The sequence below is a fragment of the Vicia villosa genome, unplaced genomic scaffold (assembly GCF_029867415.1).
Source record: "Vicia villosa cultivar HV-30 ecotype Madison, WI unplaced genomic scaffold, Vvil1.0 ctg.002392F_1_1, whole genome shotgun sequence".
Taxonomy (NCBI): Eukaryota; Viridiplantae; Streptophyta; class Magnoliopsida; order Fabales; family Fabaceae; genus Vicia; species Vicia villosa.
The window spans coordinates 41847-59882 of record NW_026705916.1 but is presented as its reverse complement, the minus strand read 5'-3'; the positions used below and the strand labels follow the sequence as shown (position 1 = coordinate 59882).

Below are 18036 nucleotides of genomic sequence, written 5' to 3'. Positions count from 1 at the left end.
TCTCAAACTTGATGTACTTAGACCCTTAAGCTGGTACACTATTATAATATGGACAAAACTTGACCAGTTTCTCAAACTTGGCAGCATACTCTGCAACAATCAAATTTCCTTGTTTCAGCACAAGGAATTCAATCTTATTCTTTCCATGCACATCCTCTAGAAAGTAATTCTCCAGAAATGAAGTTCTAATCACGGCCTAGGTGATCTCTATACCCACAATTTCCATCCTCTGATGTGCATTGTCCCATCAGCCCTTAGTCTCTTCTTCCGGCATTTGAGTACCAAATTGTACCTTCAGATCTTCTGAGCAATCCATCACCATGAAGCTCTTCTCAATCCCCTTTAGCCATGTATGTGCTCCATCACGATCATGGTTGCCCTTGAAAGTTGGTGGGTTGTTTATCTGAAACTTCTCTAATGCACAAAACTTATCATTCTCTCCAACATTATGATTATCCCGCTTATTCTGAGTCATTGCATGAGCCAACAAGTCCGAAGCCTCAACAATTGCATCATCGTTTCTTCCTCCAATTATATCTCTGAATATAGGCAAAATAATATTAGAAGAAACAAAACATCGACAACGTCCGCACACTAGTCAACTGCCAGGGGACAAACAACAATACACAAACCTGGCCGGACGAACCGACCTGATCTGATACAACTAATGTAACATCATATTTCCACAAAACATAATTATAATTAAATTAGATATTTTCCACAACATTTCCACATAGGATGTCACACATCTCAGCACACACATCTCCTGATCATGTAACACTTAATTTAAATAAACATGCAACACCTGTCATCAAATGCTCACCTTCACTTAGGGTATCATCACAACGGAAACACTCAATTAAAAACACACCAATTTAAATCTCATAATAAATTCATATTATGGTAAAAACCATCAAATTGACCGTTTTTCCAATTATGCCAAGGATGTGCCGACACATAACATGTACAAATTAACACATAATAAGCATAGGTCAACACATGACCAACATAGGTTAACACATCCTGAAATGTTTTCAAAATTATCAGTTTATGGCAGCTATGTGTCGACACATGACTTGTATAGGTCGACACATACTGTATTTTTTTGTAAAATTCATATTTTGACGCCCATGGAAGATCACTTAATCAATTTTACTCACCCAAACGCACTAACAAAAAATCACTTATTTTAAACAATATTTTGACTCGAAAAAAGAATCTCACCATCCCCAATCACGTACTCATTGATTTACTCATTAAAACTCGTCAGTTTCTCAAAATATTGTCACATCACCAAAACCTCAACAACACAACAATGGTGAATACACAACCATTCATCATATCAAAATTTCACATAAATAACATCGGAATTATAATCAATCACATCACACAACACACATTTCATCAAATTCATCCACACCTATTGGAGCTTAATGACTCATCTACCCTACCCCATATGCATAAGCCCTTATTGAAGGTAATTTTACCCCTTACCTTAATGATTCTCAGTAGAAAATTCTGGTTTAGGATGAATTGTTTCTTCTCCCACTCTATCTCCAGCCCCTTCTTCTTCCCCACAAGCCATTGACATCTTTCTCTCTTTTAAATTTTGTTTCTACGTACTGATAGAATGACTCTTCATTCTAGGTTCTATTCTTATTTTATACTTAGGGAAAAACCTTCACTATTTCTAATTCCATCCCTCACTAATCCTAAACTTTACTCATTCCTCCTTATAACTTCTTTTAATTCCCACTTTAACCCCAAAACTCTCTATTTTTTCTTTAAATTAAATAATTCCTTAAACTATTAATTTATTTTATACAAATATAATCTAAATACCTCTACTAAATTCTATTCATGCTCCACACTCCTACTTAAGGGTCACACACCCCCCTCCAACACATCTCAATTACCAAACAATAATCAAATAAATATACAAAATTATGATTAAAGTAAAATAAAATAATTTACTAAAACTGAGGGTTACATGTTACCTCACAACCTTCGCCTTGTCAGTTACTACATATGCCTTCTCCATGATTTCCCATTCTTGCTTCGATGATTCGCAATCACCAATTTTCTCGAAATTATCTATAGCAACACATTGATGGATTAAAATTAGTGTTTTGAAATACTTTTTCTTTTCTTCCTTATGTGATGCTCTTTGCTCTAGAGTAGCTGATAAGTGCCAATTTGTAGTGCTTTTGTATATATAGTTTTGTGGCACTTATCGTGTTTTTGTGTAAATTTCGTTGAATAATCCCCCGTTTAGTGTGTAAATACGTTTAGTTTGTTTATACTCTTAGTTTGATTCATTTATGTACCATTTGATATTTTTCTATTCATTTTGTAGGTATTGAGTCGTATTTGGAGCATGAGCAATAAAGTGTCGAAGACAAGGCTTCAAGCGCGCGATTTTGAGCAACGGAACCAGCTCGTCAACTAATAAGGCTCAAAATCAAAGATTAAAAAAATCAACAATTTGGTTGATATTTTTACATTTTTAGATAGGAAATTGAATAAGCTTTTCAACGCTTCAAACCGAGCGCAAATCGGAGTTACGATTCTTGGCCAAAACAATGATGTTGCTACTAGTATCGTTCGCCCAGCGAATCTGGAAGGACAGAAGTGCGTTAAAAGGGCCAAAAACACATTTTTTAGGTTATAGTTTATGTATTTTTTGCTCCCCCTCCATCACCAAACATTTTTTAGGTAGATTTGTTTAGAAAACAACTATGGAGCATGCATTTGGATGATCGGAGGTGGATTGATCATCAATCGGAGCTGACAAACTGGGAGATTTTTGGTCCATTTCTCTTCTTTTTTGTGTATTTCTATTTGGTTAGGTTTTGTATATGATTTTACTTTGAACTCGTGTATATTTGTTGATCATGGTGATGTATAAAGTTTGCTTTACAAATCATTATTTGATATTTGTTGATCATGTTTATTCTTTTTAGTTTGTGTTTATTTTTGGTAGTGTGATGCAATTGTCTAAACAAATTTAGATCAGACCAGTTCTTAAATTTCAAATCTTCACTTTTAAATTTGTTTAGACAATTTCATATGGTCTTTTAGTTTGTGTATATTAATAGTTGTCTATTTGTCTTTGAGCTTGTTTTGAGTAGCTTGAGGAATTTGAGGTGATTTTCCAAGTTTGATCGTTTTGACTCTCGAGTGTATGGTAATGATTTTGTTAAATTTTTGTACACGTTCAATGTATGTGTTTATCGCTTTCTAGACTTTAGCATATTCATGATACTTAGGCTTTTTACAACTTTTATGTCATTCATTCTTTTGTATACTTGTTCGTTCGTGAATCACTTTAGTTCCCACCTTTTTGTGAGGTAGCTTTCCATTGTTCACATATGCTGGAGATCACAATTCTTGTTCTAACTAGATTTAATTATGCTTAATCTTTTGTTTGTGTTGATTATATGATGCATGAAAGTGATCATGGCATTTTTGTTCCATTTTGAGCATAACTACCTTGGCCAAATAGTCAATTTACCTTGTGAGTGTGTGATCATTAGTAACCCCTTTGAGCTTTTTGTCAATGTCCATGTTGTTTTGCTAAATGCTTGTCTTTGAGTGTTTGGTTTTCCTTTTTGTGTGGATGTTGATTTCTTTTTTCTTAAACCCTCAACTTTGTGTTGTTGTATGAATTTTTACCTTGCCTTAGAAAGTAGGGAGTATTCACATGATGATACGGTTGAATTCAAGTTGGGGAGAAAAATGATTATGCATTTGTGGTTGATTGCTATGAGGTTGAAAGAAAAGAAAAAGAAAAGAAAAGAAATGTGAAAAAGAAGTGAAAAGAAAAAGAAAGAGAAAAGGGAAAAGTTTTGAAAAAAAACAAAAAAAAAAAGTATGGAATAATGTTGTGTTAATAAGTATGTGATTGGTTTGAGAAATTTGGGATTATGAAGAAGTTTGATTGAAATTTTGTGTTTGAACTTTTGTGATTTGATCACTCCCTTAGGTTTGGGCAATTTTTGTTTCGATTAGCCTTAGGAATTATCCCTTGTTTGTTCACCCGACCACATTACAACCGTGAAAAGTCCTTGTGATTCTTGCTTTGTGTTTTCAACATGATTTTTGGATGGTTGCATAATTTAGTCTTTTGTTTGAAAGATTGTTGGATGAGTGAAAATACCCCACTTTTGTGTTTTTCATCTACCGATGATTGTATGCTAGGTGTGATTCATTTTTGAACTACTGTTGTTTTAGAATGTTTGGTATATTCTTTTTATTTAGCATTTGTGTCATGTTTAAGTTATCGTCGTAGTTTAGTAGTAAGTATTTACTTTGTGTGTACCGTTTGGCATTTGAGCCATACATTTATTTCCGTTTTTTTCAAAACTTGTTGATTCGTGATTTTTGGATTTTTGCGTTTGTGTCCTTGGGTTAGTTGATTCTTGTTTAGGGACAAACAAGTTTAAGTTGGAGAGAGTTTTATAAGTGCCAATTTGTAGTACTTTTGTATATATAGTTTTGTGGCACTTATCGTGTTTTTGTGTAAATTCCGTAGAATAATCCCCCGTTTAGTGTGTAAATACGTTTAGTTTGTTTATACTCGTGTTTTGATTCATTTATGTACCATTTGATAGTTTTCTATTCGTTTTGTAGGTATTGAGTCATATTTGGAGCATGAGCAATAAAGTGTCGAAGACACGGCTTCAAACGCGCGATTTTGAGCAACAGAACCAGCTCGTCAACTAATAAGGCTCAAAATCAAAGAATAAAAAAATCATCAATTTTGTTGATATTTTGAAATTGTTAGATAGAAAATTGAATAAGCTTTCCAACGCTTTGAACGGGGCGTAAATCAGAGTTACGGTTCTCAAGTTATGGCCAAAACAATGATGTTGCTACTGGTGTCGTTCGTCCGGCGAATGACAGGCTCGCCCGGCGAATCTGGCAGGACAAAAGTGCGTTAAAAGGGCCAAAAACACAATTTTTTTAGGCTATGGTTTGGGTATTTTTTGCTCCCACTCCATCACCAAACATTTTTTAGGTAGATTAGCTTAGAAAACAACTATGGAGCATGCATTTGGATGATCGGAGGTGAATTGATCATTATTTGGAGCTGACAAACTGGGAGATTTTCGGTTCATTTCTCTTATTTTTGTGTATTTATCTTTGGTTGGGTTTTTATATGATTTTACTTTGAACTCATGTATATTTGTTGATCATGGTGTTGTATAAAGTTTGCTTTACAAATCATTATTGATGTCTTCCTTAATCTTTTTGCTTTATGTTTGGATTTGGGTTGTTATAGACATATACCTCACAAATCTTGATTAAGGATGGATATCTATTACTTCTCGACTTTAGAGATACTTTTTGGAGCTAATATTCGTTGTGGGTATCGAAGCTTAATGCCTCTGTGTTGTTTGTGTTGGTTGAGAGATCGTTGACGCGAGCAATACAGTTGTCTGTTGTGTTGTTAAGGTTGGCTGAGAGATCGTCACCGAGATGATATAGTAGTTCTCTCTACTTTGGGTTAGAAATGACTTAGGGTGTGAGCGATGCTTGATGATATTGATGAGTATTGTAGGTTGAGTATAATTGATCGATAAGTTTAAGTTTGTGAGAAGTAGATTATATGCAATGTCTGATAAGTCTCTTCTTTCTGAAAAATAAATTCTTTTTGTGTTGATATTTACTTTTCCGTTTTTATGTTTTAAACAATTCAATCCAAACTCATAATTGCAGAAACTGTTGAATGGCAGTTCAGTAGCACTAATCTCTGTGGACACGATAAATTCCCGGATAAATACTTCCAAATCTTTTGTTGCTTGCCGCTTTACCGCACCAACAATATCATCTCCAACAAAAGGATTCACACCGCTCACATCAAGAACGTCTTGGTTTCCAAACAACACCTTCATTTGCTAGCCCCATTTACCGTAGTTCTTCAAATCATGGATATGTAGATTTGCATGAATTCTTTCATTGGAGACGGAAGTCATGTTTGCACAATAGGTGTTTCATGGATCGAACCTGGTTGTTGATGCCAAATGTTAGAAATTGAAACCACGAGGTTAGTGAATAATTAAGTAATTGAGTATGGAGAGAGAGAGAGAGAGGGGGAGAGAGAGAGAGTGTGTGTGTGTGTGTGTGTGTGTGTGTGTGTGTGTGTGTGTGTGTGAGTGTGTGTGTGTGAGAGAGTAATTGAGAGTGAAAAATATTGTGATTAATTCATTCATAAGATACCTAAAGAGTATATATATATATATATATATATATATATATATATATATATATATATACAACAATGCATGATGATATACAATTATCAAACAAATAAAACTAAAATATTCCATGTGTAATTGGTTGGCATAGTATGTCACCGATTGCATTTAGCTACTGTAAGTTTCTGTTTGACAATTTAGAGGGGTGTAACTGATTGCACTAGTATGTCAACCAGTTACATGCACGTGAATTAACTTTTTCTCTTAATAAAATCAATGAATTTGAAATTTCTATTTTTTTATCAATGGGAAAAAAACAGCGGAAAATTAAGCTCTTGGGAGTTGAATTCTCATAGAGTCAAGCAGATATTAACTAAAGAAAATGGGCAAATAGAAAACACTCACATTTCCTCAAAAGCTAGACTCTCAATTTAGCAAGTCAGTCAACACTAGCATTCCCTTTGCGTAAGGTGTGAACAAGGATAAGCTGCCACTCTTTATGAATAAGAGTCTGGATATAATCCACCAAAGGTGCATGAGTATAAGGCACACCCTCTTGAATAAACTCCATAGTCATTTGAGAGTCAGACTCGCAAATCATATTATTGAAACTATGATTTGAATATCGACATTAATATTAGAGGTGAAACCACAACTATCTGCAAAACATATGTGATCCAACCTCCAGAAAAGTTTCTCAAAAGACCACAAAAATCAGATCATCCTGGATTACCAATGAAACTACCATATACATTGATATTTATCACATTTTCTGGAGGAGGGTGCCAAGAGACAAGTCTAAGGGTTGAAAACTCTATTATATTCCATACAATGTCTAATTGGATATTATTATTATTATTTAAAAATTTGTATGTCGGTCCTCATATTTTTCAAATTTTACCTTTTGATCCTTAAAGTTAAAAAAAATACATATTAGTGTTTAATAATTAAAATTTTACAAATTAGTCTCTTATTTTTAAAATTGCAACTTAGTCTATTTTTCAAATTTTAAATTTGACTTCAAAATATTAAAATTTACAAAAATAACCCTAAAAAATTAACAATGAATAGTTTTAATACTTCATCCTAATTCCTAATAAATTTTTTAAAAATAAATAAATTTCAATTAAATAATTTAAATTACCTAAAATATTAATTTTTTTAATTAACTCATTCAAACAAGCTCTAAAAAAATTAAAAAACACATTTTAAATGAATACTTAAAAACTTAGTGTATGGATATCAAATCAACTTCCATAATGTTAGGTCTTTTACCCTCTCAAAGAAATTAATCCTTAAATCGGCAGAGATAATAATAATAGTAGCATATAAAACACATGAGCATAGTGTTATTTAACTAATGAAATATGAATGGATAATATATAATCAAAATCGGTTAAAGTTTCACACCCTTTCAGAAACCAATACTTTTAAGCCGCCAGCCATGTGCGCCGTAAGAAGAGGCACAAACATAGGCTTCTCACTACTAGCTAATTTAATCTTAAATCTCCTAACAATTGAAGCCACCACATATTTCATTTCAACAAAAGCCATTTCTTTTCCCAAACACACCCTTGGACCACCCTGAAAAATAGGAAACTTAAAAGGACAAACCTCTTTCAGTTTTACTTCATTCTCCCCCGGTTCAACCGGCTCAACAAACCACCGGTCCGGTCTAAATTCAAACCAATCTTTTCCCCATAAATTCTCCATTCTCCCCATTCCATATGGAAAATAAGTCACCCTATCTCCACTTTTTACCATCGTGCCATCTGGCAAGATATCGTCACACGTGGCATGCTTTGAATCCCATGCCACTGGTGGATATAATCTCATTGATTCACATAAGCATGCTTTTAAATACTTCATATTCTTCAATGATTCATAATCAAAATCATAATCATAATTCAATGTCTCTTTCACTATCCTGTCCTCAATCTCAGAATGACTTGATAGTAACCAAAAGAACCATGTTAATGCTGATGATGTTGTGTCTCTCCCTGCCATAATCAAGCTTATCACCATGTCCCTAATCACTTCCTCATCATGACCTAAAACAAAAAATAATCATTGACAACATTGTTATTCAAAACTTTTATGATAAAGAGTAAATTATATTTAATTGAGACGCGACGACCATAATCAGTGTTGCAGTATCGATCGAAATTGCAGAAATACAATTAGAAAATGTTGATTACCTGAAGAAATGAGACGTGACAAGAGATCTTGACCACCAACAAACTCTTCACGAAGTACATTCATCTTTTTCTTTCTATTTGAAATCATTTCCATGACACGTGTCTGAACCTCATTCACCGCCTCTCTCAACCTCCTTTCCGATCCAACTCTCAGCCATTTCTTCATTCTCCACACCAAAAACAACGGCGCTGCTCCACGCCTCGCCGAAATCTCAGCCGCCACGTCGAAAGCCTTCGCCAACGGCGAAATTGGAAAACTAGGATCCAAACAACACCTATTATCATCATCATCATCACTGCTCCCCAATGTGAATCTGCAAATCACATTGAAAGAAAATCTCCCCAACAACTCTTGCAAGTCAACTTCTTTGTTCTCTATACACAATGAATCCAATAACGGAAGTAGCTTTCCATTCACTTCTCCCTTTAACGTGTGCATGATGAAGTCATTCATGGACCTCAGCGAAAACTCGTGACTCGCCAGTTTTCGCTGTTTGATCCATAAATCGCCATCCACATTAAATATACCTTTCCCGAGAAAATCCCCGAGGATCTCGGTGAAAGGCTTTCCTTTAGGGAAGTTTTTAAAATTTGTCTTGAGTATATATTCCACGTTGTGTCGATTTGCGGTTATAACTGTTCTACATGCACCCAATCGCTGAATCAATATAGTGTTGGTTGGCGATTGGGCTAGAAGGTCAGTGTACCAATCTAGCAACCGGAAACGGTTTCTGGAGAAAGATAGTAAACAGCCTATGATCGGATAGGTTGTTGGACCGGTTCCGGCGAGTTTTTTGACTGGTAGGAAGTTGAGGAATGTTAGGTAGAAGAGGAGGAAGAAGATGAATGAGAGAGGTTGAAGGGAAAGAAGGAAAGTGATCAAGGCTCCCACCATGTTACTCAATACTCACCAATAATATTGATGGTGGACTGTCACACTTATGGCATTGGTATGGCCTTTTTTGAGTTGACTCTTACATTGTCTTTAAATATCTATTGAGACCTATAAAATAAAGTAGACATGTATTGTGAAGTTAATGTAGTTAGATGAGCCGAATCTTTAATTAATTAATTAATTAATGAATGCTAGATGAGCAAATTATTTAAACATCAAGCTTGTTTTGGACTAATTCAAATTCCTAACTACGAAACCTTTTTATTCCTTCATTTTATTCAACTATATACGCTGTCTTTAGCTAAAATAGAATTTTTTTATAGAAAGTCATATATATATATATATATATATATATATATATATATATATATATATATATATATATATATATATATATATATATATATATATATATATATATATATATATATATATATATATATAATACCTCCGATAGTTCTATAACCTATGTCCGTATACAAAAATCACTGTCGGATAGAAAGCTATTATCATATAGATCATATTTATACAATTTAACTTCAATTTGAAATTATCTGACATGTCAATGAGATGCATAAAAACTAACGTTTTATAAAACTTCATAAAAATGTTAATTTTGATCATTCTCTTATTAACATATTAAATGACTTTAGATTGATGTGAAATTTTACATACGCGATCTATATGATAATAACTTTCAATTTAATGGTAGGTTTTATTGTGCGGACATGGAATGAAGAGTTATCGAAGATGTCATATTGCTAAGTTTGACACTTTGGTGTCCATAAACCTTTCTCAGACAAAAACAAAAACTCGCTTCTCACCAGTGACAATCCCAATAACAATCACACACTCCTAATTCAATTATGTCGTTTGTCCGTAAAACCCAATTCAACATTCCCTTTAATTCCCTCTCTATCCTCCTTCGTTTCCCAACCTTAACCCCAAAACCCTTCCCCGACAAGCCCATTGCCACCTATTACAACACTCTCGCTATTGACGCAGCTAACGCCGCCATATATATATATATATATATATATATATATATATATATATATATATATATATATATATATATATATATATATATATATATATATATATATATATATATATATATATATATATATATATATATATATATATATATATATAAACAAAATGACAAGTATTATTGTTGTTTGCGACATGAAAAAAATTTATTAAGCAATCTTGTAACTATATTTAATAAGATTAATTGATTACATAGAAAGGGTGAAACATAGTTTAGCCTATATTAAAATATAGGTGTAGTATTGTACCCAAAAAAAATAATATATAGGTGTAGCCTCCGGGGAAAAAATGTGTTCAAAGTTGGTGCTTTGTTTATATATTAGTAAGTCAAACATGAACAAAATTGAAAAGAACGGCTACTAGAAGGCATAGTGCCATTGACTAACATTTAATCTCATGATAGTATACTTTCGGTTTTTTGTCTTTTGTATCGTCGAAGATTTAATTGAAAGAGTATGAAGAGTATTCAGACCTTATCACGAAAAGTAAAAAATTAAGCACTTTTGAGATATGCAATTGACTTCAACCACCAATAAAAAGAACTACATTTTTATTACGACTCTTCCTATACACACGCTTAGGGATGGCAAAATAGGCCGTGGCCCGTCGGGTCGACCCGCGCACCTGCTAAAAAATGGCAGGTTGGGTAGGGATTTTAGACTCGCCGTTCGCCAAAGCCCGCCCGCCATAGTCCGCCCCGCCAATGCCCGTCGCTCCTCCAAAATTCTCTCTTTTTAGTTAATTCTAGTCATTTCAATTCTTGATGGTTTATTTTATATATTTATTTGTAAATATATGTAATATTTTTTTAAGTAAAATTGGTTAAAAAGTTGCTTTTATAAAAAATTGTTTTAAAAAATAAGTGAAAAATTTAATTAAAAGGTAAAAAAAAACCTATTAATCTATTTAAAAAATGAAAAAAAAAATACAAATTAAAATAGGCGGGCAAGCCCGCCGCCCGCCAACCCGCCATCTTGGCGAGGCGGACATGATTTTTATGCCCATTTCTCTTGGCGGACATGCTCGCCCCGCTCGTTTTTTGGCGGGCTTAAGGCGGGGCGGGGCGGACGACCCATTTTGCCACCCCTACACACGCTCACCATTGCCAAAAGAATTAGTCACTAAGTCGTGGAATTTTTATTTTTTTTCACTACAATCAAATACACTTAATCTTTGTGAAACTGATATGATCAAGAGGCCAAGATTAGGGACTAGAGCCGCAAAGAAGTCTTTTTAGCCTCTAGGCTTTGAATTAAAAGATGATTTTAACTTGGGTATTGATATCTTTAATATAAGTTATTTTAAAATAAAGTAAAAAATTAATGTATAATTGAATTATACTGTTTAATTGGTTGAGGATATCGATACCTAACTAAATTCAAAGATATTAAAATATTTACTTTAAAAAAAATAGATTGTATTGAAACTTTTAATTTTGAGAGCTTCTACAATAAAGTCAATAAATTGAACTGTTCATTGATGCCACATTATCATTACATTACAAGGTTTATGGTGAGTCCTTTTTTATAGAAATTTTTTATTTATTGCATATCAGTCTTTCATTAAATTAATAATAATTTATCAATTAAAAACAATTTTTATTTGATTATCAGAGAGAACAGTTCAAATCTAGGAGGGATGATTTGCGACATGGAGGAAGGTTGTGCGGCCAACGATCTGCACCTCGTGAAGGGTTTCCTTTCTCGCTGCAAACAAAACATGTTCTCATTTTCTCTCTCCCAAAATCTAGCTCTGCACCTCAGAATCATTTTGTTTACTGTGGAATTTGATAGACAAGCGTTACTCTTCCAAATAGGTTACTTCTAGGATCGATTAGATTGATCCTAGAACACATGTGCTAAGAGTTTGTTGAATTGTTATGTAGTTCTTTGTGAAAATGACAACAATTTCGACTAGGTCGAAATTCCTATGACGACTAAGAGTGTGAATGTAAATGTGAGGTAGAAAAGTAAAGGGTTTCTGACATAAAAATAAAGGATACAAGTCAACTTAATGAAAAAAGACTTTGCATACATTAAAAGTGGTGTTTGAATACATACATAGAACTCGGTTACTGATTTCTCACTTCGCTCAGATACTTTGAGTGTTTGAGTATTTTTGTAGTAATTGCAATACATGAAATCCTAATCTAAAAACTCCTATTTATACTAGAATAAAAATTAATATAATGAACGGTCTTTTCTCCAGGGAGTGACACATTCTCACTTGCATGCGTTTTGCCCGAAATTTGGCTTCCACGCGTCTTTTATGAATGAATAAGGCGGAAAAACAGTTACACGGCCTAGTTTCAAAAACTTCTTTTCGAAAAGTAGCAAATTTCTTTCAAAAATATTCTAAGTCCCAACATCGTTTTGAAGATATAAACATCTCTACATCAAACTTCATGTCGAAATCTTCTTCCCAACTTTTCTAGTCGAAAATATTTGTTAATTTCACCTGATTCTTCTAAAAATCTTTTCAACCCTTTTTGCTCTATCAAATTCATATTAATGGGGATTTTTCTAGCTAGCAAATTGCCTCCCAAAAATGTTTTTTTTCGACAAAAATGGAGAAACAAAATTTTTTATCACTTGACGCTACAGTTTCTTACTACTATGACGTCATGGTCATTATGACCACTTTTTCAGACGTCTCAATGAGACGTGCAATGCCCAGAGTTTCATATAACTCCTAGATTCTAGGGACACCACGACAATTAAAAAAGAAACTGTTCAATCATATTCTCTCACATGAACGTGTGTCCCATGTTTTCTTCTACGCGTCCATTTCCTCAACTGAAACGTCTTCTTTTTCCATCTTATAAATAGATTTTTATCATTTTCAATTCCTCTTTTTGCAACTTCCAGCTAAAAAACCTTTCCTCATTCTTCAAATTCTTCAAACAAATCTACAATGACTCCCTTAAAATCAAATAACACCAAGGAAAGCATGAATTATAAGGAAACTTTACCATTGGCAACTCAAATCTCGAAGCCATTGCCGGTGGGGAATAAAGAATATGTCCCTGAGCCTCCTTTGCAAGAAGAAAAGCTCATAATCTATCAATCTCAGGTACTGATTCCTTTTTTCTATTTCTAGGGAAACTCACACACTTATGGGTCCTCTGCTTGACCCTAAGGTAAATGCTGAGAAACTTAAGGAATATTTCCCCGCCTATCACCGCGCTAAGCCAATAATTAGTTTAAAGAAGCTGCAAAATCTTCTGTAGGTTCAACTGTAGATGAATCTAAGAAATATTCGACTAGTTCTATAGGAAATGAGGATACAACTATTGTTGAACCCCAAAGCCTAATTAACTTAGACTATATGAGCAACACTCTTAGAGTGTTTCGCTCTTGCCCTTCATTTAAAAATCCTAAGGCTTATCTTTCCTGGCTTGCAAAAAGTTGAAAAGAAAAAATCTTAAACCTGGAAAGATGTGGAGATTTGCAACATGATACAACTGTCAAAAGTAGGGCCATCGTATTGTCAAAATATGATGGTCGCCTCCTTGTATTTTAGGGACAACACGACCAATATCTTCCACCTCCCTTGTGGGATGATAACTCCAACTTTCTTTGACATTGCTTCAATCACTGGTCTTCGACCAACAGGGGAAGACTTCGACCCTTATGAGATGACCGAAGATACCATCAATTTCAATAGCAATCGGACCGACTTTGCCCATTACATCACTGATCATTATAACACTCAAAGTGACAAAGTATCGGACAAAGAACATGTTGCTTTCCTAGCCATTTGGTTACCGCGCTGCATTTTCTGCAATAAATCTTTGAAGGTTGTGAAAATATTTGACTCTAGAGAACCAATTGCATGTTGGTCGCAATATCTTCTTTATTCTCCTGATATTAGTCAGTCTCCAGTCTCTACAACAATTTAGGAGATGCTGTAAAATTTCCTCTCTTTCACAATCTTTGAAGCTTCAAGATCCCTTTTTGATTAATCATTGATTCAGAAATTTATCTAAGATGCGACTTCTTTTATTTGATCAGGCTTAATAAGGCTTCTTAATAGACGCCATCATCGAACACATTATTTGATATTGAGATCAACAACAATTTCACAGAATGTCGCTTGGAATTATATGATGTCCTTAGAGATATTGGATTTGACATCTTGATCACAAATATAATCAACATGATCATCTTGATCAACTTCAGGCGAACTCATGGTACAGTGTTGTCATCATCAAAACCTTTGATATCATCTGACTGTTGTAGGCATTGTATTTGACACCATTGAAGGAAAATTATGATCAAAATACACAGCGAAAAACAAAACTTTGTATTTACCGTGCGGTGTAGTGTATTTCAGCAAAGTACATCATACCATTAAATGTGATCATCAATCTATCGACATAATAATCTTAATACTTTAATGTTATCCTACTTTACAATAAATCTTGACCTCAAATACTTATGAATAATTTATTTATGTTTAATGGAGTCTCATAATTAAGTCACTTGTAATGCTTCATAAAACGGACTAACTATTCTATGAACTTTATTACTTTGAAAAAACAAATATAATAAAGAAATGTCTTATTATTATTAGATAATTTGTTACAAGTATCATATTATTATTCAATAGTTTGTTACGAGTATGAGATTCTAATAAAAATTTGCCTCTAGGGCTTACGACAATAGTATATGGGGATCAAAATCAGGACCTTCAACGCCTCTTAACGATTCATTTTATTGTTCCATGGAAAATGATTATCTTTAGACGACGAGCAACAAATCTTGTAGTATGACATTCATGATTTATTGTTGGGGCTGAAGAGGTTGGAAACAATGTAACATCTCCATTCTATAGTTGAACTACAAGAGGGAATTAAGCATATTTCATCGCTAGGAGACCTTTCGACGATGGTGGAAGCATGGGTGTTCTCTGCGTGAAGAGGTTGCAGTTTCCTATCCAAGGGTTCTAAAGTTGTTCTAAAGAGTTCACTTACAACATACTGACATGTTTGTAGCGGGGAAAATCTGAGATCGAAGCCATAGAATTGACTCGACTCAATATTTCTTTTGAAATCGCCACCACACTTTATTGTTTCCAAAGGAAAAGGGAAAAGAACGAATAAAACCCAAAGTTTGTTTTTAAAACAAAAAGAAGAGATCTTAGGTACGGGTGTTGTTTATACAAGGGGAAGGTTTTAAGCACCCCTCATATCTGTGGTACTCCACATGAACCTTTTTGAAAGTCTGTGTCGTATGTGCTAAAAAACGGGTTTGTTTTATTTTTTAAAATAAGCTCGGCAAAGCAGTAAGCTTTGTGCCTACATACCTCCTCGGTGCAATGGAGAAGTCAGAGCTAATGTAGTTCCGCTTAAAAGGGGAAAACGTTTTAAAAAAACGAATAAACACTTTATCGTCGTCGGAGAGAAATACTCAGCCATTGATTTTGGGCATGAGAACAAATGAGTTCTTTGCATCGCAAATGAAAGAAGGGCTCCAACTCGGATACAAATCAACGAGTATGCCACTAGCTCTCTCACGCGGAAAAGATCTCATTATATCAATCAATTTCAAAATCGTAGGGGTATAACCACTCGTTTCGACAATTAACAGTGTCTAAACTTTTGAAGAAAAAGAGGAAAAGGCCACTAAGGGCAAAAGATATTTTAAAGAAAAACGTTTTGAAAATGATTGCAAACATAAGAAGGTTTTTGAAAAAGGGAGAAGATTTTGAAAGTTTAAGAATGGGAGGAGATGAAGAGGCTATCCTATTGCGTAAAATAAAAGCTAAGGAAAGAAACGGTCTAACCGAAATAAGAAGCCAACACTTGACATTATGAGTCAAGGTAGATTTCCCATCCTTTGGAATATCAATACTAAACCGTCACATTACCACTTGGGATCCAGATGAACTTATTATCTTAGCACCATTTCGCATTAAGCACATTAAAATTCTGACGAAAATCGGGCAGAGTAACGGCTGTTTTCGGGTAAAATCCTTATATCAATGCCTTGGAATTAACCATCAAGAGCTTTCAAGGAAGTACCTGCACATACAAACAAACAACAATCCAATGCCAGACAGACAGAATAACAGCAGAGTAACAATATCATGAGGGTCCAGAGGTACTAAGTCCATAAGTCCGAATCTCCAAAATGCTAGGGATAGTAACCAATAGTCCAAAAGAGAGCCTTAGGTGTTTTTTTAGATTTTTGTTATTTATTAGTGTTTTAGCATTAAAAGTAAAGTATGGTCCAAGTGGACAAAAGAAAAATAGCGGAAGCATAAGCATAGCGTCCAAATGGACAAAGAAAAAATAGCGGAATATAAACGTCCAAATGGACAAAGAGAAAATGGCGGAAACATAAACATGATGAAATGACAAAATAAAGCAATAAAGCGAGAAATATAAAGAGCGGTATAATAAGTTGCGAAAATTAAAGTCAATTGTTAGATGTTAAAGATAACCATCTTGAAACTTGTCAAGTATGTTATCAAAGTTAGTAATGAAGATCGATGGTGAGTGAAGGATGTACTCGGATTTAAATTCAATAGAAATTTATCAGAAGCTTGATAAAATCATAGCGACTACACGATAAACCTCCATAAGTCTTAAATCAACCGCATACAATTCTCTTCCATATTTGATCTTTTTGATTCGGGACACGAAATATTGTGCTATGTTAAGCAGATCGCCAAGTGATTTATGTAGAAATCACCCTACAACGAGGCCGGTCAAAACTTTATGTGCTAATGCATGCGAGAGAAGCGATATGTAGATCACTCTCCGAAAGCAATACCGCACGAAAAGAAAAATGGGGAGCGATCTCGTCTTTACCAAGAATCCATAAGAATTCTCAAGGTGTTAAGACTTTCATCGATCAAAAGAAAAAGAAATAAAGATGGAACCACAACAAAGGCTCCTTTCATCCATAATTTTAATCACTTAATATTGCGGATTCAGATTCTCATCCTATCGACGCCCTAAGTCCATTGAAATTAGAGAGAAATTAGGCCTCTAACTTGTGATTCAAAGAAAATATCAAAAGAAAGGAGTAGAAGATGAGTTAGAACCAAAAACAAGTCAAAAACCACAAAAACAAGAATTCTGCCCAGATGTAAATCGATTTGCACAGAGTGGAAATCGATTTGCACAACTCTGTTTTCAAATCTGCGCAGTTTTTCAGTTGTGAAATTGTTGAAAAATGCTCCTTTTGATGGATGTTTTGACTTGGTACCTACAAAACACAAACACACAAAAGCACAAGGCAATATTTTTGGTATTTTGGTTAGTAAAACAATATATACAAGACTAAAACATGGGCGCTCGATGATTCCCTTGCAGATGAATTGAGCACAACATCACAAGTAGAGCTCTGAGTTAAAACTTCTTGATTGATGATTGGTATGCAAATGATGTGTGATCTTAGGGTCAAAAATTGGGGTATGACAGATGCCCCTATTTAAGTTTCTTCGATTCGGAGATACGATGATTGGAAATCTTCGTTTTGACGAAATCGAAGAGACTTAAATATATAAAACACAATTTTTGAACCTAAGATGCTATGCAATGTTTAATGAATGCATATGATGAGAATAAAACATGGCAACACCGGGGAGAAAAAGGGACTCCACTGGGGGAAACAAATGTCTTGCTGGCAGAACTCCACTAGGGAAGGCCAGACTTTGTTGGAGAGACAAAATTTTGGTG

The 18036-nt window shown here is 34.2% G+C and overlaps 1 protein-coding gene across 1 annotated transcript; it reads right to left on the bottom strand.

Annotated features, from left to right (window-relative positions):
* Positions 1 to 7441: 7441 nt before the first annotated feature.
* On the bottom strand, positions 7442 to 9405 carry LOC131638713 (cytochrome P450 94B3-like). The gene is made up of 2 exons (XM_058909272.1): positions 8399 to 9405; positions 7442 to 8251 (listed from the first exon to the last, which is right to left on the bottom strand). Exons 1-2 carry the CDS (start codon positions 9291 to 9293, stop codon positions 7605 to 7607), a joined length of 1542 nt encoding a protein of 513 aa, XP_058765255.1. The 5' UTR covers positions 9294 to 9405; the 3' UTR covers positions 7442 to 7604.
* Between the last annotated feature and the right edge of the window lie 8631 nt (positions 9406 to 18036).

What these genes read in the sequence shown, in the direction of transcription:
- LOC131638713 (XM_058909272.1), bottom strand. Translation starts at nt 9,293, where the DNA reads ATGGTGGGAGCCTTGATCACTTTCCTTCTTTCCCTTCAACCTCTCTCA. An exon ending in GTCACGTCTCATTTCTTCAG is followed by an intron (nt 8,252 to 8,398) that starts GTAATCAACATT and finishes TTTTTGTTTTAG; the next exon opens with GTCATGATGAGGAAGTGATT.